This window comes from Haemorhous mexicanus, chromosome 28 (genome assembly GCF_027477595.1).
Source record: "Haemorhous mexicanus isolate bHaeMex1 chromosome 28, bHaeMex1.pri, whole genome shotgun sequence".
NCBI lineage: Eukaryota > Metazoa > Chordata > Aves > Passeriformes > Fringillidae > Haemorhous > Haemorhous mexicanus.
Genome location: NC_082368.1, coordinates 2,458,226 through 2,479,703, shown reverse-complemented (window position 1 = coordinate 2,479,703; position 21,478 = coordinate 2,458,226). Strand labels below are relative to the sequence as shown.

General features: G+C 57.0%; 7 protein-coding genes and 2 gene segments (V, D, J or C); all 9 read right to left on the bottom strand.

Annotated features, from left to right (window-relative positions):
- Positions 1–83: 83 nt before the first annotated feature.
- LOC132338976 (uncharacterized) lies at positions 84–2,723 on the bottom strand. The gene is given in 3 exon segments (XM_059869024.1): positions 84–1,380; positions 1,382–1,674; positions 2,168–2,723. Coding segments are annotated over 3 exon segments (1,125 nt in total). The 3' UTR covers positions 84–1,104.
- Positions 2,724–3,243: 520 nt separating this feature from the next.
- Positions 3,244–4,689, bottom strand: LOC132338994 (uncharacterized). Its single transcript, XM_059869047.1, is given in 3 exon segments — positions 3,244–3,620; positions 3,622–3,914; positions 4,392–4,689. Coding segments are annotated over 3 exon segments (708 nt in total). The 5' UTR covers positions 4,444–4,689; the 3' UTR covers positions 3,244–3,257.
- A 1,065-nt stretch (positions 4,690–5,754) lies between these two features.
- LOC132339023 (T cell receptor alpha variable 4-like) lies at positions 5,755–6,957 on the bottom strand. The segment is given in 2 exon segments: positions 5,755–6,229; positions 6,707–6,957. Coding segments are annotated over 2 exon segments (495 nt in total).
- Positions 6,958–7,804: 847 nt separating this feature from the next.
- On the bottom strand, positions 7,805–10,060 carry LOC132339008 (T cell receptor alpha variable 4-like). The segment is given in 2 exon segments: positions 7,805–8,809; positions 9,286–10,060. Coding segments are annotated over 2 exon segments (495 nt in total).
- Positions 10,061–10,129: 69 nt separating this feature from the next.
- LOC132339003 (uncharacterized) lies at positions 10,130–11,939 on the bottom strand. Its single transcript, XM_059869058.1, is given in 3 exon segments — positions 10,130–11,057; positions 11,059–11,351; positions 11,813–11,939. Coding segments are annotated over 3 exon segments (621 nt in total). The 5' UTR covers positions 11,865–11,939; the 3' UTR covers positions 10,130–10,781.
- A 1,081-nt stretch (positions 11,940–13,020) lies between these two features.
- Positions 13,021–14,640, bottom strand: LOC132339004 (uncharacterized). The gene is given in 3 exon segments (XM_059869059.1): positions 13,021–13,609; positions 13,611–13,903; positions 14,391–14,640. Coding segments are annotated over 3 exon segments (621 nt in total). The 5' UTR covers positions 14,443–14,640; the 3' UTR covers positions 13,021–13,333.
- An 873-nt stretch (positions 14,641–15,513) lies between these two features.
- On the bottom strand, positions 15,514–16,598 carry LOC132339066 (uncharacterized). The gene is given in 3 exon segments (XM_059869109.1): positions 15,514–15,768; positions 15,770–16,188; positions 16,547–16,598. Coding segments are annotated over 3 exon segments (726 nt in total).
- Positions 16,599–16,812: 214 nt separating this feature from the next.
- On the bottom strand, positions 16,813–18,703 carry LOC132338986 (uncharacterized). The gene is made up of 2 exons (XM_059869039.1): positions 18,569–18,703; positions 16,813–17,709 (listed from the first exon to the last, which is right to left on the bottom strand). Exons 1-2 carry the CDS (start codon positions 18,615–18,617, stop codon positions 16,862–16,864), a joined length of 897 nt encoding a protein of 298 aa, XP_059725022.1. The 5' UTR covers positions 18,618–18,703; the 3' UTR covers positions 16,813–16,861.
- Positions 18,704–19,710: 1,007 nt separating this feature from the next.
- On the bottom strand, positions 19,711–21,355 carry LOC132338996 (uncharacterized). Its single transcript, XM_059869049.1, is given in 3 exon segments — positions 19,711–20,440; positions 20,442–20,734; positions 21,225–21,355. Coding segments are annotated over 3 exon segments (714 nt in total). The 5' UTR covers positions 21,277–21,355; the 3' UTR covers positions 19,711–20,071.
- Between the last annotated feature and the right edge of the window lie 123 nt (positions 21,356–21,478).

Genomic DNA, 21,478 nt, shown 5'->3' with positions numbered 1-21,478 from the left:
TGTCTGTGTGTCCGTGTGTCTGTGGGTGTGTGACCACTCCCAGCCATGCTGTGGCAAACCCACCATCTCAAACCCCATCAAACTAAAAATCCAAATTTAGGTGAAACCCTACTTATTGTGGCGTGCAATTGGCAGTAGCAGAGAGTGATGTTTAGTGCCGCTGGAGAAGGAGGGTTTGAGAATCAGGGATGGCATTTCAGTGTTAAATGAAATGGACAAATTCTGTGGACAAATCTCCTGCAGGCTGATACAGTATTGATCATCTGCATCTATGATGCTTCTGATTCTGGGCAAATGCTGCTCTGGGATGCTCAGGGCAGAGCAGTGGAGAGCATCTCTATGTGATCACTGCATTTCACTGGTTGAGTAACACAATATAGCACAGAAACACACCCACAGACACACACACGCATACACCCACAGAGACACACACACCCAGACACACACAGACAGACAAAGCCACACACAGAAGCACACAGCAGAGAACACAATCGCACACAAACCAGCAGCACAGACAATGACACAATCAGCGATGGACACTGCTGAGGAAACCCGAGATCAACTGCAGCTGGGCTGGAGCCTTGTGGGGAAGGACAAGGAGTCAGGCACAGCTTTGTATGGCTTCAGTATCAACAAGCTGAACAGAGGGTAAAATGTCCAGAGAATCACAAATTCTTTCCTGAGCACAATTTTAACAGGGCAGGGTCGGAACCAGCAGCCCAACGGTGACACACAGGGAAGCAAAATTCAGTGACAATCAGGGTGAGCTGGGGAGAAAAGGGAGGTTGTGTGTGGAAATAGACCCGTGTTGGGATGTGCTCTATGTGTGCACATTTCTGGAAAGGAGTGTTCACGTAGAATTGTGTGCAAAGACTTGAATGGAGGAGCAGGAATAGCAGCGAGTGTGTGTGTTTGCACATCAGTAGGGACATGGCAGAAGGAGAAGTGTCTCTGCCTGGGTCTCCTTTGCAAATATCTGTGCACACACCTCTTCATAAAGGCAGGGCTATGAGTTACTTTTTGGGTGTGTGCAAGCTCCAGAGTGTGTTTGTGATAGTGTGAACTCGCCTATGTGCAGTAAGAGTTCTTTAATTACTTCTTCTCCTACTCAAGGAGCTGCTTTATTCCCAGCAAGGCATCAGGGAGGCTCAGGGATGTGATGGAAGTGAGGAGAAGCAATAGCAGTTGAAGTGAGGGCAAGCAGGCCCGGAGTGTGCCGGCCTTTTCGCTGTCATTGGCGCTGTCGGTGCTGCGGGCTCGGGGCAGAGGAAGGAGCTGCGGAGCGGCGGCCCGGGAGGGCGGCGGGCGGAGCGGCAGCGCCCCCTGCTGGCCCCGCCCGCGGCGGTTCGTGCCCGGCCGCAGCCCCGGCTGCTCTGGCCGTGGCCCCCAGCGCGCAGTAATACACGGCCGCGTCCCCGCGCCGGGGCCCAGCGAGCCACAGCGCGCTCGAACGCCCGTCCTCCGAAACTGACAGCTTTCCTGCAATGGCCGGCACATCCTTGGAGCCTCTAGCAGCGGAGGCGAGGAATTCTGGGCTTTGGCCCGGGAGCTGACGGTAGAAATGGACGAAATCGCCGCCCGCTTTATTTGAGTGTGAGCAGGTGATGTTGATGCCGCTGCCCTCGGCGGTCTCCAGGAATGGCTCCTGCTGCAGCTGGGCTCTGCCTGAAGCCACTGCCAGGGAAAGAAAATGCCGACATTTCAAATTCTACACTGCCCCACTGCACAAATGAAATCCCGCAGAAACAGTCAGGAACGTACAGAGATGATGAGAAGAATAGTACCGTGGAAATTTCAAGATAGCAGTAATGGAAATGTCCATTACTGGTTTGTGGAGAGATGGCTGCGGGAAGGCCAGGAAGAATTGTGCAGTCGGTGGATAATGGGGGTATGTGGCAGAAAGGCCAAAAAGAAAAAAGAAAGTTAGAAGGGACAAGGACTTTCTTCATAAATAATAAATAGGATAGGAATGGAATGCTTGTTCAGTCTTGGACATAGAATAGAATCCAGAGATTTCTGCGGGAATATGGGATGGAGAAGAAGGAAGAATGAATGGGAGAACAACTCTCGAGAAGAGGTCTGAGAAGAAGCCAGGCAGGACGGCAGCCTCCGGGGACCTGCGGGATCACCCCAGCCCGGACTCTACCCCTTCGCCAACCCAACGCACCGAGCAGCAGCGCGGCCAGCGCCGCCAGCCCCGCGCCCCGACACCGCCGCATGCCGCCGCTCCGCCGGCCGAGCCTCGCTGTGCCCCTGAGCCCCGGCTCTGCTGCGGCCGTGCCGCCTCCTCTGGGCCGCCGCCAGCTCCGCCCCGGGGCTGAGCCCTGCGCCGCTGCCGCTCGGGCTCTCGCCGAGTCCTGGCAGGGAACGGAGGGGAGGCGAGCGCGGGGGGTGCGGGGCGGCGCTCGGCTCTCTGCACGTCGGAAGCGGTGGGGCCGGGCTGTGGGGCAGGGGATCGGGCTGGGATCGTGGAGCTCACGATTGACAGTCCCTGGGTTTCTTTCTCTCCCATAATCTGTTCCCTCACATCCTTCCTTTGCTGTCATGTGGGGACTCCCGAATTGTCTTTCAGGGTACTGGAAAGAAACCCACTCACACGGATACAGGACGTGGGCATAAAGCCCCAGCCTTTCTCTGTGTCCACAAAACCAATGTGATGGAGCTGAGGGGAGAGCAGCTGTGCACTGGCCTGCAGAGACCTGTCTGTGTGTCCATGTGATCATGGCTCTGTGGTTCTGTCTGTGTGTCCATGTGTCGTGTGTCAGCACTCCAAGCCATGCTGTGCCACTCCTAAAATTTCAAACTGCATTAAACTAACAATCCAAATTCGGGTGAAACCATTCTTATTGGGGCTGGCAACTGGCAGAAGCAGAGCATGATGTTTAGAGCAGCTGGAAAAGGAGGGCTCAGGAAGCAGGGCCTGTATTTCAGTGACTTGACCCTGGACAAATCTCCTGCAGACTGCTGTATCATTGTTCAGCTGCACCCAGGCTCCTTCTGAGTCTGGAAACCAGGTGAGTCTGATGTCCCTTCCCTTCCTCTTTCTCTTACAAAATTACCCACATGACAAATGTCTCAGCAGAGGTTGTTTTCTTCTGTGCTCTGTCAAGTTTCGAGGGGAATATAGTCACTAAAGACAATGGAACGGCTGAGGTGGTTAACACCTTCTTTGCCTCAGTCTTCAAGATTGATTATCATCTGGACACCTGGCCTCCTGCTCTGGGAGACAGATTAGGCAAGCCTGGAACCCCTGTAATCTAGGCGGAGGAAGTTAAGATTTGCTTAACCACTTCGAGACTAACAAGACTTTGGGATTGGATGGGATTGGTGCTAGCAAGACCTGGCAGTTGGAGCAAAAGCTCCTTAAGCCAGTGCTGAGAAGAGGGGCTGGGTGAGGTCGGTGACTCCAAGCTGGACCTGCCGTTACCGATGCCGCTGTGGGTGCCGGTGTCGGTCTTGGTCCCATAGGAGGTGCTCAGGTCGGTTCCGGTGCAGGCAGCGCCCCAGCAGCCCGGGACGAACCGGGCAAAGGCGGCCCCGGGAGGGCGGAGCGGCAGCGCCCCCTGCTGGCCCCGCCCGCGGCGGTTCGTGCCCGGCCGCAGCCCCGGCTGCTCTGGCCGTGGCCCCCAGCGCGCAGTAATACACGGCCGCGTCCCCGCGCCGGGGTCCAGCGAGCCACAGCGCGCTCGAACGCCCGTCCTCCGAAATTGTCAGCTTTCCTGCAATGGCCGGCACGTCCTTGGAGCCTCTAGCAGTGAGGGCGAGGAATTCGGGTGCTCGGCCCGGCAGCTGACGGTAGAAATGGATGTAATCTCCGCTGCGTTTGTTGGAATGCGAGCAGGTGATGTTGATGCTGGTGCCCTCGGTGGTCTCCAGGAACGTCTCCTGCTGCAGCTGGGCTCTGCCTGAAGCCACTGCCGGGAACAGAAAATGAAAAGACTGAAATCCTATAATGCCTCACTGCACGGCCCAAATCCTGCAGAAACAGTCAGGAAGGTACAACGATAATGAGAAAAAGAGTACCGAGGGGATTTCAAGATAAGCAGAATGAGAAGTGTCCATTAATCGATTGTGGAGAAATGAATGCGTTAATGAGGAGAGGATCGGTGGAGTCGCCGGAAGGATGTGGGAGAAAGTACAAAAAGAGAGACAATTTAGTCGGGGTAAGAACAGACTTCTTGAGTTATTAAAAAGCAGCGCTTTTTCAGGATTGTGCAAAGAATAGAATCCAAAGATTTCTGCGGGAATATGGGATGGAGAAGATGGAGGGATGAATGGGAGAACAACTCTCGAGAGGAGGTCTGAGAAGAAGCCAGGCAGGACTGCAGCCTCCGCAGACCTGCGGGATCACTCGAGCCCCACACCACGGCCCCTTCGCCACCCCCGCGCACCGAGCAGCAGCGCGGCCAGCGCCGCCAGCCCCGCGCCCCGACACCGCCGCATGCCGCCGCTCCGTCGGCCGAGCCTCGCTGTGCCCCTGAGCCCCGGCTCTGCTGCGGCCGTGCCGCCTCCTCTGGGCCGCCGCCAGCTCCGCCCCGGGGCTGAGCCCTGCGCCGCTGCCGCTCGGGCTCTCGCCGAGTCCTGGCAGGGAACGGAGGGGAGGCGAGCGCGGGGGGTGCGGGGCGGCGCTCGGCTCTCTGCACGTCGGAAGCGGCGGGGCCGGGCTGTGGGGCAGGGGATTGGGCTGGGATCGTGGAGCTCACGATTGACAGTCCCTGGGTTTCCTTCTCTCCCATAATCTGTTCCCTCACATCCTCCCTTTGCTGTTATGTGCAGATTCCCGAATTGTCCTTCAGGGCACTGGAAAGAAATCCACTCACACGGATACAGGACGTGGGCATAAAGCCCCAGCCTTTCTCCGTGTTCATGAAACGAATCTGTTGCAGCTGAGGGGAGAGCAGCTCTGCATTTGCCTGGAGAGACCTCGGTGTGTCTATGTGTCTGGGTATTCATGTGCCCCTGCCCACGTGTCTCTGTGTGTCCCTCTGTCTGTGTGTAACTGTGTCCCTCTGTCTGTATGTCCGTCTGTCCTTCCGTTACAGGCAAGGATTCAATCAGCCGTGGACGCTGCTGAGGAAACCTGGGAACAACTGCAGCAGAGTTGGAGCATTGTTGGGCAAGGCAAGGAGTCAGGCAGGGCCCTGGCATGGTTTCGGCACTCAGGCCCTGGCATGGTTTGAGCTCACTGGCTGAAGACAGGGTAGACCGTCCAGAGAGGCAAGAACACTTTTCTGAAGGCAATTTTAACGGGGCAGGGTCGGAACAAGCAGCCCAAAAGCAAAACACAGAGAAGCAAAAACCAGTGACCATCAGGATGGGCTGAGGAGAGAAGGAGGGCGGGCATTTGTGGGAATAAATCAGTGTTGGGATGTGATTTATTTTTGCACAAGTCTGGAGAGGAGAGTCAACATGGATGTGTGTGCACAGACTTGGAGGCAGGAGCCGGAATGGGAGCGAGCTTGTGTGTTTGCACATCAGTGGGGACATGGCAGAAGGAGAAGTGTCTCTGCCTGGGTCCCCTTGAGAAATGTGTTTGCACACACCTCTTCATCAATGCAGGACAATGAGTTACTCTTTGGATATGTGCAAGTTCCAGAGTGCACTTGTGATAGTGTGAACTTGTCTATGTGCAGTAAGAGTTCTTTAATTACTTCTTCTCTTACTCAGGGAGCTGCTTTATCCCCAGAAAGACACCAGGGAGGCTCAGGGGTGTGATGGAAGTGAGGAGAAGCAATAGCAGTTGAAGTGAGGGCAAGCAGGCCAGGAGTGTGCCGGCCTTTTCGCTGTCATTGGCGCTGTCGGTGCTGCGGGCTCGGGGCAGAGGAAGGAGCTGCGGAGCGGCGGCCCGGGAGGGCGGCGGGTGGAGCGGCAGCGCCCCCTGCTGGCCCCGCCCGCGGCGGTTCGTGCCCGGCCGCAGCCCCGGCTGCTCTGGCCGTGGCCCCCAGCGCGCAGTAATACACGGCCGCGTCCCCGCGCCGGGGCCCAGCGAGCCACAGCGCGCTCGAACGCCGATCCGCCGACACCGACAGCCGTCCTGCATTGTCCGGCAGCTCTTTGGAGTCTTTGTGAATGCTCACGAGGAGTTCGGGTCCTCGGCCAGGGAGTTGTTGGTACCAGTAGATCAATTCGCTGCTCTGGATCTGGGGATGTGAGCAGGTGATGTTGATGCCGCTGCCCTCGGTGGTCTCCAGGAACGGCTGCTGCTGTACCTGGGCTCTGGCCACGGCCGCTGCCACGGAGAGAAGGACAATCAGTTTCCGTAGGCGGCAGATGCCGCACAGGCAAAGACGGAAGACGGCAGAGGAGGACAGATCACAGGTAGTTGGGATATTCTGAGAATAAATAAAGAAGAGAATATTTCTCTGAAAGTAATAGCATGGAAATAGGAATGTGCTGTATTTTGTGGAAGTAAGAATGTGGGAGAAGTGTCAGACTGCAGAAGGGGAGACTAGAATTAGGAAAAGAAATTGGCTAGAATGCGTGGATGAGTAAATGGTTGGATGAGTCCATGAATTACTAAAGAAATGGAGTAGTAGAGCAGGGCAAGTAGGTGAGAACGGATTCCTCGAGGAGAGGAGGGTTGAGGGCAGAAGGTTAAAAAGTAGCAAGGAAGAGCAGGAGTGCCGGAGACAAATGCCGAGCCCAAAGCTTATCCCAGGCAGACCCAGCCTCTGCCTCCGCCACCTCCACCTCCAGCTCCGCGCACCGAGCAGCAGCGCGGCCAGCGCCGCCAGCCCCGCGCCCCGACACCGCCGCATGCCGCCGCTCCGTCGGCCGAGCCTCGCTGTGCCCCTGAGCCCCGGCTCTGCTGCGGCCGTGCCGCCTCCTCTGGGCCGCCGCCAGCTCCGCCCCGGGGCTGAGCCCTGCGCCGCTGCCGCTCGGGCTCTCGCCGAGTCCTGGCAGGGAACGGAGGGGAGGCGAGCGCGGGGGGTGCGGGGCGGCGCTCGGCTCTCTGCACGTCGGAAGAGGCGGCGCCGGGCTGTGGGGCAGGGGATCGGGCTGGGATTGTGGAGGTCAGGATTGACAGTCGCTGGATTTCCTTCACTCCCATAATCTATTCCCTCACATCCTCCCTTTGCTGTTATGTGCAGATTCCCGAATTGTCTTTCAGGGTACTGGAAAGAAACCCACTCACACGGATACAGGACGTGGGCATAAAGCCTCAGCCTTTCTCCGTGTTCATGAAACCAAATGTGATGCATCTCAGTGGAGAGCAGCTGTGCACTGGCCTGGAGGGACCTGTCTGTGTGTCCGTGCGTCCGTGTATCTGTGTTTGGTGCAGCTGGCAAAGGAGAGCTCGAGAAACAGGGACTGCATTTCAGTGCCACTACCCCGGACAAATCTTCTGCAGGCTGCTGCAGGATTGATCACCTGCATATAGGTTCCTTCTGAGTATGGGCAAATGCCGCTCTGTGATGCACAGGGCAGAGCAGTGGAGAATGTCTCCAGTGCCATCATCGCATTTCACTGGTTGAGTAAAACAATAGGACACACACACACACACATACACACACACACACACACATACACACACACACACACACATACACACACACAGGCTCCTGCACATCGGAGGGGATACACGCATGAATTATGGATTCCTGCGGACCCTGCCTGAGCAAAAGTGCACACAAACCAGAACACAGGCAAGGACAAAATCAGCCATGGTAGCTTATGAGGAGACCTGGGAACAACTGCAGCAGGGCTCGAGCCTTGTGGAGAAGGACAAGGGCTCAAGCAAGACCCTGACATGGTTTGTGTACTCAAGGGCTGAAAAGAGGAAAAAACCTCTAGAGATGCTTTCTTGAAGTCAATTTTAATGGGGCAGGTAAGAACCAGCAGCTCAAAGCTGACACACAGGAAGGCAAAAACCTCTGAGCATCAGTGTGAGCTGAGGAGGGAAGGAGGGAAAATGTATACGTGAGTGTGTGGGAATAGATCGGTGTTGGGATGTGAGTTATGTGTACACATCTCTGGACAGGAGTGTTCACGTAGATGTGCATGCACAGACTTGGGTGCAGGAGCAGGAATAGGAGCGAGCGTGCGTGTTTGCACATCAGTGGGGACATGGCAGAAGGAGATGTCTGTGTGTGGGTGTTCTTCGAAAATGTTTGTGCACACACCTCTTCATGAATGCAGAACTATGAGTTACTCTTTGGGTGTGTGCAAGCTCCAGAGTGTGTTTGTGGTACAGCGAACTCGTCTATGTGCAGTTTGAGTTCTTTAATTACTACTTCTCCTACTCTGGGTGCTGCTTTATTCCCAGAAAGACACCAGGAAGGCTCAGGGATGTGATGGAAGTGAGGAGAAGCAATAGCAGTTGAAGTCAGGGCAATCAGGCCCGGAGTGTGCCGGCCTTTTCTCTGTCATTGGCGCTGTCGGTGCTGCGGGCTCGGGGCAGAGGAAGGAGCTGCGGAGCGGCGGCCCGGGAGGGCGGCGGGCGGAGCGGCAGCGCCCCCTGCTGGCCCCGCCCGCGGCGGTTCGTGCCCGGCCGCAGCCCCGGCTGCTCTGGCCGTGGCCCCCAGCGCGCAGTAATACACGGCCGCGTCCCCGCGCCGGGGCCCAGCGAGCCACAGCGCGCTCGAACGCCGGTCTGCTGACACCGACAGCCGTCCTGCAATGGCCGGCAGCTCTTTGGACTCCTTTATAGTGAGTGCCAGGAATTCGGGTGCTCGTCCTGGGAGTAGACGGTACCACTGGATCCTATCACTGATCTGGATCTGGGGATGTGAGCAGGTGATGTTTATGCTGGTGCCCTCGGTGGTCTCCAGGAATGTCTTCTGCTGTACCTGGGCTCTGGCCACAGTCACTGCCATGGAGAAAAGAAAAGTCAGTTTTCTTTTACAGAAATGCCATGTAAGCCGACATGGGAGAAGACGATAGATCAGAGCAAACTTTGATGTGTTCTAATAATAATATATGGAGACATGATTTGTCTGAGAGTGTTTGATTGAGGAGAAGAGCTATGAGAGATGTTTTGAAGGTTAATCAGAAGGAATTGTGAAAAAACACTGGCTGAGAGGGAGCGATGGATGGATGGATGGATGGATGGATGGATGGATGGATGGATGGATGGATGGGAGAAAGGAAAAATGGTTGGATACCGATATAGAAGAAAAAGCAAACGTTGGAAGTAATGATTTACAGAGGGAAGAAAGTATGGCGGCAGAGGAGGCGACAGAGGGTAAGTAAGAACCGAAAAGTAAAAGGAAGTTTAGTGAGGAATCTCAAGCTGGGACCGATCTCACATGGCCCGGACGTCCCGCGGCTGCCAACGCAACGCACCGAGCAGCAGCGCGGCCAGCGCCGCCAGCCCCGCGCCCCGACACCGCCGCATGCCGCCGCTCCGCCGGCCGAGCCTCGCTGTGCCCCTGAGCCCCGGCTCTGCTGCGGCCGTGCCGCCTCCTCTGGGCCGCCGCCAGCTCCGCCCCGGGGCTGAGCCCTGCGCCGCTGCCGCTCGGGCTCTCGCCGAGTCCTGGCAGGGAACGGAGGGGAGGCGAGCGCGGGGGGTGCGGGGCGGCGCTCGGCTCTCTGCACGTCGGAAGCGGCGGGGCCGGGCTGTGGGGCAGGGGATCGGGCTGGGATCGTGGAGCTCGCGGTTGACAGTCCCTGGGTTTCCTTCTCTCCATAATCTGTTCCCTTTGTTGTAATTTGGAGACTCCCGAATTGTCCTTCAGGGCACGGGCAGGAGACCGACACACACGGATACAGGACCAGGGCATAAAGCACCATCCTGTCTCTCTGTCCATTAAACGAATCTGTTGCAGCTCAGGTGACAGCAGCTGTGCACTGGCCTGTAGTAACCTGTTTGTGTGTCCATGTGTCCGTGTATCTGTGTTTAGAGCAGCTTGAAAAGGATGGCTCGGGAAGCAGGGACTGAATTTCAGCACTACTTCCCTGGACAGATCTCCTGCAGGCTGGTACATCATTGTTCAAGAGCACCCGTGCTCCTTCTCAGTCTGAGCTAATGCTGCTCTGTCATGCTCGGGGCTGAGCAGTGGAGAGTGTCTCCAGTTGGATCAATGCATTTCACTGGTCGAATAACACAGTAGGACGCACACAGATACACACACACACACACACACACACACACACAGGCTCCTGCACATCAGGAGGATGCATACACAAATTTTGCTCTCACATGGATTCTTGTGCACCCTGCCTGAACACAAGTGCACACAAACCGGAACACAAGCAAGGACAAAATCAGCCATAGACGCTGCTGAGGAAACCTGGGAAAAACTGCAGCAGGGCTGGAGCCCTGTGGGGAAGGACAGGGAGTCAGACAAGGCCCTGGCATGGTTTGTGTACTCAAGGGCTGACCAAAGGGTGAGATGCCCAGAGACGCACGATTACTTTCCTGAAGGCAATTTTACCAGGACAGGGTCGGAACCAGCAGCCCAATGGCGACACACATGGAGGCAAAAACCAGTAACCATCAAGGTGAGCTGAGAAGCGAAGAAGGGAGGGCGTGTGTTGGAATAGATCCGTGTTGGAGTGTGCTCTATGTGTGCACATCTCTGGAGAGGAGTGTTCACGTAGATGTGCATGCACAGACTCGGGTGCAGGAGCACAAGTACGAGCCAGCGTGCATGTTTGCACATCAGTGGGGACATGGGAGAAGGAGAAGTATCTGTGCCTGGGTCTCCTTCGGAGGTGTGCACACACCTCATCATAAATGCAGAGCGATGAGTTACTCTTTGGAAATGTGCAAGCTCCAGAGTGTGTTTGTGGTACCGCTAACTTGTCTACGTGCAGTGTGAGTTCTTTAATTACTTCTTCTACTCTGGGTGCTGCTTTATCCCCAGAAAGACACCAGGGAGGCTCAGGGATGTGATGGAAGTGAGGAGAAGCAATTGCAGTTGAAGTGAGGTCAAGCAGGCCAGGAGTGTGCCGGCCTTTTCTCTGTCATTGGCGCTGTCGGTGCTGCGGGCTCGGGGCAGAGGAAGGAGCTGCGGAGCGGCGGCCCGGGAGGGCGGCGGGCGGAGCGGCAGCGCCCCCTGCTGGCCCCGCCCGCGGCGGTTCGTGCCCGGCCGCAGCCCCGGCTGCTCTGGCCGTGGCCCCCAGCGCGCAGTAATACACGGCCGCGTCCCCGCGCCGGGGCCCAGCGAGCCACAGCGCGCTCGAACGCCGGTCTGCCGACACCGACAGCCGTCCTGCAATGGCCGGCACATCCTTGGAGCCTCTAGCAGCAACTGCGATGAGTTCCGGTGCTCGTCCTGGGAGTAGACGGTACCACTGGATCCAATCGTTGGTACCGATTTTTCCATGTGAGCAGGTGATGTTGATGCCGCTGCCCTCGGTGGTCTCCAGGAATGGCTCCTGCTGTACCTGGGCTCTGGCCACTGCCACTGTCATGGATAATAGAAGAATCGGTTTTCTTTTGCAGAAAATTACATTCAAGGGTAGATGTGGAAGACAGATAAGAGCGAGCATGGATATGTTCTAAGAATAAAGTAGGGAGATATGATTTGTCTGAGAGTGTTTGATTGAGGATGAAAGCCTTTGAGCGATGTTTTGAAGGTTAATCAGAAAGAATCGTGAAAAACAGACTGGCTGAGAGGGATGGATGGATGGATGGATGGATGGATGGATGGATGGACGGACGGACGGGCGGACGGACGGAAAAAAATGTGGAGTACGAAAGGCAAGCTGCAAAGGAATGACTTCACCATGGGAAGAAAGTGGAGAGGAGAGACAGAGGGTAAATAAGAATCGAAAAGGACCAGGAGACCAAGAGATGAATCCTGAGATGGGCCGGTCTCACGTAGCCCACTGACCCAAAAGACCCGCGGCCGCAAATGCAACTCACCGAGCAGCAGCGCGGCCAGCGCCGCCAGCCCCGCGCCCCGACACCGCCGCATGCCGCCGCTCCGCCGGCCGAGCCTCGCTGTGCCCCTGAGCCCCGGCTCTGCTGCGGCCGTGCCGCCTCCTCTGGGCCGCCGCCAGCTCCACCCCGGGGCTGAGCTCTGCGCCGCTGCCGCTCGGGCTCTCGCCGAGTCCTGGCAGGGAACGGAGGGGAGGCGAGCGCGGGGGGTGCGGGGCGGCGCTCGGCTCTCTGCATGTCGGAAGCGGCGGGGCCGGGCTGTGGGGCAGGGGATCGGGCTGGGATCGTGGAGATCACGATTGACATTCGCTGGGTTTCCTTCACTCCCATAACCTGTTCCTTCACATCCTCCCTTTGCTGTCCTGTGGGGACTCCCGAACTGTCCTTCAGGCCACTGGAAAGAAATCCATACACACGGATACAGGACCTGGGCATAAAGCCCCAGCCTTTCTCTGTGTCCACAAAACCAATGTGATGCATCTCAGTGGAGAGCAGCTGTGCACTGGCCTGGAGAGACCTGCGTGTCTGTGTGTCCATATATCCGAGTGTCTGTGTTTAGAGCGGCTGGAAAAGGAAGGCTCAAGAAGCAGGGACAGCATTTCAGCGCCTCTTCCCTGAAAAAATCTCCTACAGGCAGCATTATCCAATTACACCCGGGCTCCTTCTGAGTCTGGGCAAATGCTGCTCTGTGATGCTCAGGGCAGAGCCGTGGAGTACGCGTGCAGTGTGATCAATGCAATTCACTGGTTGAGTAAAGTAGAGGGACACACACACACAACACAACCACACAGACAGACAAACACAGACACACAATCTCCTGTACACCTGGGTGGATCCATGCGCAAATTTGTGTCCCACAGGGATTCCTGCGGACCCTGCCTGAACACAAGCGCACAGAAACCAGGACCACAGAAAAGGACAATCAGCCATGGATGCTGCTGAGGTAACCTGGGAAACACTGCAGCAGGGCTGGAGCCTTGTGGGGAAGGACAAGGAGTCAGGCAAGGCCCTGGAGTGGTTTGTTTACTCAAGGGCTGAACAGAAGGTAAGATGTCCGTAGAGAAACAAATACGTTCCTGAAGTCAATTTTAACGGGGCAGAGTCGAAACCAGCAGCCCAATGGCGATACACATGGAGGCAAAAACCAGGGACCATCAGGGTGAGCAGAGGAGCAAAGAAGGGAAGGTGTATACGTGAGTGTGTGGGAATAGATCGGCGTTGGGATGTGCTCTATGTGTGCACATCTCTGGAGAGGAGTGTTCACGCAGATGTGTGTGCACAGACTTGGGTGCAGGAGCAGGAATAGGAGCGAGTTTGTGTGCTTGCACATCAGTGGGGACATAGAAAGAGCAGTCTGTGTGTGGGTATTCTTCGGAAATGTTTGTGCACACACCTCTTCATGAATGCAGAACTATGAGTTACTCTTTGGGTGTGTGCAAGCTCCAGAGTGTGTTTGTGGTACCGCGAACTCGTGTATGTGCAGTGTGAGTTCTTTAATTACTTCTTCTACTCTGGGTGCTGCTTTATTCTCAGAAAGGCGTCATGGAGGCTCAGGGATGTGATGGAGGTGAGGAGAAGCAATAGCAGTTGAAGTGAGGTCAAGCAGGCCCGGAGTGTGCCGGCCTTTTCGCTGTCATTGGCGCTGTCGGTGCTGCGGGCTCGGGGCAGAGGAAGGAGCTGCGGAGCGGCGGCCCGGGAGGGCGGCGGGCGGAGCGGCAGCGCCCCCTGCTGGCCCCGCCCGCGGCGGTTCGTGCCCGGCCGCAGCCCCGGCTGCTCTGGCCGTGGCCCCCAGCGCGCAGTAATACACGGCCGCGTCCCCGCGCCGGGGCCCAGCGAGCCACAGCGCGCTCGAACGCCCGTCCTCCGACACCGACAGCCGTCCTGCAATGGCCGGCACATCCTTGGAGCCTCTAGCAGCGAGTGCCAGGAATTCGGGTGCTCGGCCTGGAAGCTGACGGTAGAAATGAATGTAATCTTCGATCTGTTTTCTGGGATGTGAGCAGGTGATGTTGATGCTGGTGCCCTCGGTGGTCTCCAGGAACGGCTCCTGCTGTACCTGGGCTCTGCCTGAAGCCACTGCCAAAGACAGAAAAATGAAAGGACTGAAATTCTGCCATGCCCTACTGCACAGCAGAAATGCCGCAGAAAGAGTTAAGAACGTGCAGAGAAGATGGAAAAACAGTAGCGAATGATTTAGGATAAACAGGAATGGAAGTGTACTTGTTTGTGGAGAGATGGATACGTGAATTCCAGGAAGAATGGTGCAGTTACAGGAGAATTGGAGCATGTGGGAGAAAGGACAAAATAAAAAAGAAGAAAAGTTAGAAGGGGTAAGGACTGACTTTGTAAGTAATAAAGAAAGAGAGGGCTGGAATGCTTGTGCAGGGTGGGATATAGAATAGAATCAGATTTCTGAGGGACTACTGGATGGAGAAGAGAAAGGTATAGACAAGAGAACAGCACTCGGGCAGAGGTCTGGGAAGAAGCCAGGCAGGACGGCAGCCCCCGGGGACCTGCGGGATCACCCCAACCCAGACTCGGCCCCTTTGCGGCTCCAACGCACCGAGCAGCAGCGCGGCCAGCGCCGCCAGCCCCGCGCCCCGACACCGCCGCATGCCGCCGCTCCGCCGGCCGAGCCTCGCTGTGCCCCTGAGCCCCGGCTCTGCTGCGGCCGTGCCGCCTCCTCTGGGCCGCCGCCAGCTCCGCCCCGGGGCTGAGCCCTGCGCCGCTGCCGCTCGGGCTCTCGCCGAGTCCTGGCAGGGAACGGAGGGGAGGCGAGCGCGGGGGGTGCGGGGCGGCGCTCGGCTCTCTGCACGTCGGAAGCGGCGGGGCCGGGTTGTGGGGCAGGGGATCGGGCTGGGATTGTGGAGCTCACGATTGACAGTCCCTGGGTTTCCTTCTCTCCCATAATCTGTTCCCTCACATCCTCCCTTTGCTGTCGTGAGGGGATTCCCGAACTGTCCTTCAGGGCACTGGAAAGAAATCCATACACAAGGATACAGGACCTGGGCATAAAGACCAAGCCTTTCTCCGTGTCTATGAAATGAATGTGATGCATCTCAGGGGACAGCAGCTGTGCAATGGTCTGGAGAGACCTGTCTGTATGTCCCTGTGTCCATGTGTCATGGTGGCAGTGTGTCCATCTGTCTATGTCTCTGTGTTTAGAGCAGCTGGAAAAGGAGGGATGAGGAAGCAGGGACTGCATTTCAACTCCTCTTCCCTGGACAAATCTCCTGCAGACTGCTGCGTCATTTTTCAACTGCACCCAGGCTCCTTCTGAGTCTGGAAACCAGGTGAGTCTGAAGCCCCTTCCCTTTGTATTTCTCTTACAGAATAAGTCACTTGACAATTATCTCAGCAGAGGTTGTTTTCTTCTGTGCTCAGTCCACTCCCGTAAGGAAAATATTCATCAAAGACAAGGGAACGGTTGAGGTGATTAGCACCTTTTTTGCCTCAATCTTCAAGAGTAGAATTGATTATCAGCATTACACCTGGCCTCCTGCTCTGGGAGACGGGGAAGGCAAGCAGTGTGGAACCCCTGTAATCAAGAGGGAAAAAGTTAAAGATTTGCTTAAACACTTAGAGGCTCACAAGACTTTGGGATTGGATGGGATTCGTGCTAGGGATATCAGGCAGTTGGGACAAAAGCTCATTAAGCGAGTGCTGAGAAGAGGGGCTGAGGGAGGTCAGTGACTCCAGACTGTGGCTTCCAATGACTGTGCCGGTGTCGGTGCGCGTCCCATTGCAGTTATCGGTGCCGGTGTTTGTGTCAGGTCAATGCCGGTGCCGGTGTCGGTCATGGTACCATAGACGGTGCCGGTGTCGGTCCTGGTGCCGGCAGAGCCCAAGGAGCCCGGCGGGCGGAGCGGCAGCGCCCCCTGCTGGCCCCGCCCGCGCCGGTTCGTGCCCGGCCGCAGCCCCGGCTGCTCTGGCCGTGTCCCCCAGCGCGCAGTAATACACGGCCGCGTCCCCGCGCCGGGGCCCAGCGAGCCACAGCGCGCTCGAACGCCGGTCTGCCGACACCGTCATGCGCCCTATAGGGACTCGCACCTCCTTGGCTGCTTTAGCACTGACTGCAAGAAGTTCGGGCCTTTGGCCCGGCAGCTGACGGTAGAAGTGGATGAAATCGCCAGTTTTGATATTGGGGTGTGAGCACTTGATGCTGATGCTGGTGCCCTCGACGGCTTCCAGGAATGGCTCCTGCTGCACTTGGCCTCTGACCGCAGCCACTGCCAGGGAGACAAAAGGAACAAATTTCAACTCCGACTTTATACCCAGCTCTGCCTGCCAATCCCCAGAACAAAGCCCGCAGAAGCAGTCAGGAACACGAAGAGATGAGGAGCAAAACAGTTTCCAGAGGACTTAAGATATATAGGAATGGATGTGTCCATGAATTTTTTGTTGAGAGGTGAGTGAGTGAATGAATGACAGAATGATTTGGAGAGTCACTGGAGAATGGGAGGATGTGGGAGTATGCACCAAAAGGGAAGAAGAATATTAGAAGAGGTAAGGACTGGTTTCGGGAGTTATAAAGAAGGAAACTTTGTGCAGGCTTTGGCATAGAACAGAAGTTTGGAATTGATTAGAGGGAGGGATGAATTGGAGAAGAACTCTCGGGAAGAGCTCTGTGAAGAAGAGACAGTAGGACGGCAGCCTCCGGGGACCTGCGGGATCACCCCAGCCCCAGACCGCGGCCCCTCTGCCGCCACCCCCGCGCACCGAGCAGCAGCGCGGCCAGCGCCGCCAGCCCCGCGCCCCGACACCGCCGCATGCCGCCGCTCCGCCGGCCGAGCCTCGCTGTGCCCCTGAGCCCCGGCTCTGCTGCGGCCGTGCCGCCTCCTCTGGGCCGCCGCCAGCTCCGCCCCGGCCGGCCTCAGCCCCCGCCTCTCACGGCACCAGCACAGCGAGCGACACACGGACCTTTGGCATGGCCAGGGACAAGAGACAGCTGTGTCCCACCTCACACACCAGCGACACCGCGCGGGGACCAGATCCACCCTGCACACACCTGCAGCGGGCAGCTGCCGGCCCCGCTCAGCCGCTCCCAGGCTGTTTGTGAGCCTGGGCAGCTGCTGCTCTCTGCTGTTCAGGGCCAGGACAGTGCTCGGTGTCCCTGGCATGGTCAGGACATTCCCTCCCGATCAGGGACACACACAGGGCCGTGCTGTCCAGTGGGGAGCCACAGACAAATCCGTGCTTCACGTGTGTCCATGCAAACGGGGCTGCTCCAAGGGCACCCCAGGCAGCAACACACAACCAGGCCTGGGCTCTGCTGAGGACACGTGGGGCCAAAAGCAGCAGGGCTGGAGCGTGGATGGACAAGGTCCCAGGCAAGCACAGGGGATATTTTTCTTTCCTTACAGACTGCACAATAGGATGGAAATGAGTCAAAGTAGTCCAAAATCCTTTCCCAAGGGGAGTGTCAGGATGGACGTAATCAAAACCATCAGACCATTGTACACACGTGTGGATGCAAATTCTGGTGAGCACTGGGGTGCCATCAGGGTCCTTCCCCAAGCTCAGCCTTGCACTGACACATCCCCTCCCTGCCCTGGGTTGTTGCACAGCTGAGGAAGCTCTCTGCACCAGGGTGTCTTGCACAGCACAGAGGTACAAGGCAGTGTCAGAGAGCTCCACTTCCTCCAGCCGCAGGACACTGGATTTGCTCGTGGTGTTCAGGTATGTGGTGATTCGGCCACTGGGCCTGGGGCCAGTCCCTGCTTGATAGGAGATCAGCTGTGGGGCTTGGCCTTTCCTCAGCTGGTACCAGAGCAATGCCCTTAAATAACTGCTGTGGTATTTGCAGGTGGTGTGGAAGGGCTGTCCCTGCTTCACCGTGACTGGTCCATCTTCCTGGGTGACCGTGTCCTGCCCCGTGGAGCCTGCAAGAAAGTGATGGTGAGCACTCCACAGGGAAAGACAATGGGAAACAAATCGAAGTGCATGGAAAGCCCTGGTGGAGAAAGCTCCCTGCCTTGTAGCAGAGTCCTGAGAGATTTTGGGCAGGAGTTCAGAGCTCTCTGCTCTGCATCACCGAAAGGAGATTTGGGTGTGTCCCTGCTCCTGCTCCCTCTGCTTAAAGGACCAGGGAACAGCTTGCCAAGAATCAACTTTTTGTGCTGGAACCAACAGCACTCTAGGTGCCTAAGAGCCCGGCGAGTTACAGCAGAAATGTTCATCCCGTTTCCCCATCCATGTCACCCCTGGGAGCTCCTGAGTACACAGAAAGCTGAGCTTGGAAAGAGGGAGCCCTGGTTGTGTCCATGCCAGAGAACACTGGAGGCTGTGGCAGAGCTGTGTCAGCCTGGAGGCAGACCGGCGGAATCACCACATCCCCTGTTAATGTTTGTGAAGTGACAACCTTTTGGCTCCTGGGCAGGGTTTGACAGTTTCTGGGAATTTACATTAAAATGGGAAGAATGTGGGACTGTAGAGACAACTGAGATTTATTGATGTGACTGCAGGAAGATCAAAAGAGAGAGGCAGAGGGAGCTGGATTAACAGGGAGAGAAAAGACAGAGAAGGAGTCTGAAGTTTCTCTCCCTTCTCTTTTCCTTTACAAATCGAAGAATTTCTTGTGCAAATATAACACCACAAATTGAAGCAGATTTCCGTCAGTTTTTTCCCTCTGTTCACCGTATTTCCCCAAAATGGTCCGAATTGGGCTATTGACGGTTTCCTGTGGGCAGAAAGAAGAAGAAGAGAGGAGGAAGAATGCCTTAGAGAAGAGGCAGGACTTACCCAGGAGCTGGCCCAGGAAGACGGTGAGGATGAGATATGCCAGGTGCATGCCGAGAGCAAGCTGCTGAGTGACCAAGTGTTTGCTGAGTGAGGCAGAGGCAGAAATCACGTCCCAGCCCCGAGAGAGAACAGAGCTGCCGGAGTCCCAGCCCCGAGAGAGAACGGAGCTGCCGGAGTCCCAGCCCCGAGAGAGAACGGAGCTGCCGGAAACGACTCTCGGCGGGAGCAAAGGGAGAGGCGGCGGGAGCAGGCAGAGCCAGGAGCCGTCCTTGCCGTGCCTCAAATGCTCCTTGTGCGTTTCTGGCTTCTCCAGCAGCAGCCTCCGAGGCACCCTCAGCCATTGGCATTGTGAGCATCCCGTGCCCGTGGGGCCTGAGTGATGGCAAGGGGCTGTTCCCGCGCAGCTCGCAGTGCAGTCCTCTCCTCCGCAGCTGCAACGGCCAGCTCTGCTGCACACCCAGGAATGGGCATTCGGGAGCTCCGGGGCTTCTCTCCCGCTGAGGTTTCTCACCCTCCCGAGGTGTCCTCAGCTCTCTGCGGTCCCTGCTAATCTCTCAATCCAGATGGCTTTTGGAGATGGCTGGGGACTGCACAGCCTCACAAGCATTCCTTGGTGGGTGCTCCCTAATTCCACATGACTCCCGCAAACCTCCATTATCCTCATGTTCCTCTTGTCCCTTCTTGTCACTGACAAAGCTCAGCCTGAGCCAATTCACAGCAGTTTCCTAATGGCCCATCAATTAGAAGCTGGAGAGCTCTGAGCTCTCTCTTTCTCTCCCTTATCACCTACGGTCACATTGGTGTCATTGTGTGCTGTGTTCATCACTTTCCCTTTTCCTTGTCCTTCCCTTGGAAAGGGAAATGGAAGTGATGTGAGCCTTAGAGCACCAGACACTCTCGCCTTTCACATGATCTGAATGTGGCCTCTGCTGAACTTTATCAGCCCAAGGAGCTCCTGAAGATGCTGAAATGCTCCTGTCCCCAAAAGGAAAGGGGGGCTCTAGAGCAACTCTCTGGAGGGAAACATCATGTGGAGTTTAGTCTTTCATGTGTCTCTCTGCAACACGTGCAGCATTGAAAAATCCTGGCATTTATTCACGATGCTGGAGAGAATCCTAACATGACAGGGTCCTCAGGGAATTTGAAATGCTCCTCTACTCCCACACATTTATTGTTTTCCCTCCCAGATGTTCTACTGTTTCAGGAAGATGCTGAATGCACAACCATAGGTGTTTGGGGAAATCGGAGAAAGAGAAGAAAATGGAGAGAAGTGAATTCCAAACTCGGGTGGGATTGAAAGTACACCTGTGCTACCCATCCCTGAGACAATGCTGCTTCTATTGACTTTGCAGGATGGAATAGGGACAATTCTGCAGAGATAGAGATGGAGTTTCCTCTGTCGCCTCGTAAAACCTCATTGCAAACCCCTCTCACCCCTTGACCTACTGATGCGACAAAACTCCATGAATTAGGCCCTGCGTGCCTGCCAGTGCAGCTCCTTGGTCAGCTCCCAGCCCTGGTGCTCTCAAGGAGCAGCTCTGTGCTTTGCAAAGCCGGCTGAGAGCAGCAGCAGCAGCCGTGGCCGGAGAGCGAGAGGCGCTGGCAGAGGCGCAGCCCGCAGCAGTTCGGTGTGAGGCAGAGTCGGGCTCGGGAGCGAGGGGAGGCCGGGCTGTGTGGGGGGACTGTGTGAGCGCAGGTTGCGGGCGGGCTGGGGGCCGTGCGGGGCTGTGCGCTGTCGGTGGGGCGGGCTCGGGGCAGGGGAAGGAGCTGCGGAGCGGCGGCCCGGGAGGGCGGCGGGCGGAGCGGCAGCGCCCCCTGCTGGCCCCGCCCGCGGCGGTTCGTGCCCGGCCGCAGCCCCGGCTGCTCTGGCCGTGGCCCCCAGCGCGCAGTAATACACGGCCGCGTCCCCGCGCCGGGGCCCAGCGAGCCACAGCGCGCTCGAACGCCGATCTGCCGACACCGTCAGACGCCCTTCAGGAGCTCGCACTTCCTTGGACGCTTTAGCAGTCACGGACAAATATTCGGGTGCTCGGCCCGGCAGGTGACGGTAGAAGTGGATGAAATCGCCAGTTCGAATATTGGGGTGTGAGCACTTGATGCTGATGCTGGTGCCCTCAAGGATCTCCAGGAATGGCTCCTGCTGCAATTGGGCTCTGACCGCAGCCACTGCCAGGGAGACAAAAGGAAAAAATTTAAACTCCTACTTTCTACCTCTCTCTGCCTGCCAATCCCCAGAACAAAGCCCGCAGAAGCAGTCAGGAACACGAAGAGATGAGGAGCAAAGCAGTTTCCAGAGGACTTAGGATATATAGGAATGGATGTGTCCATGAATTTTTTGTTGAGAGGTGACTGAGTGAATGAATGACAGAATGATTTGGAGAGTCACTGGAGAATGGGAGGATGTGGGAGTATGCACCAAAAGGGAAGAAGAATATTAGAAGAGGTAAGGACTGGTTTCGGGAGTTATAAAGAAGGAATGTTTTTGCAGGTTTTGGCATAGCATAGAAGCTTGGGATGGATTAGAGGGAGGGCTGAATTGGAGAAGAACTCTCGGGAAGAGCTCTGTGAAGAAGAGACAGTAGGACGGCAGCCTCCGGGGACCTGCGGGATCACCCCAGCCCCAGACCGCGGCCCCTCTGCCGCCACCCCCGCGCACCGAGCAGCAGCGCGGCCAGCGCCGCCAGCCCCGCGCCCCGACACCGCCGCATGCCGCCGCTCCGCCGGCCGAGCCTCGCTGTGCCCCTGAGCCCCGGCTCTGCTGCGGCCGTGCCGCCTCCTCTGGGCCGCCGCCAGCTCCGCCCCGGCCGGCCTCAGCCCCCGCCTCTCACGGCACCAGCACAGCGAGCGACACACGGACCTTTGGCATGGCCAGGGACAAGAGACAGCTGTGTCCCACCGCACACACCAGCG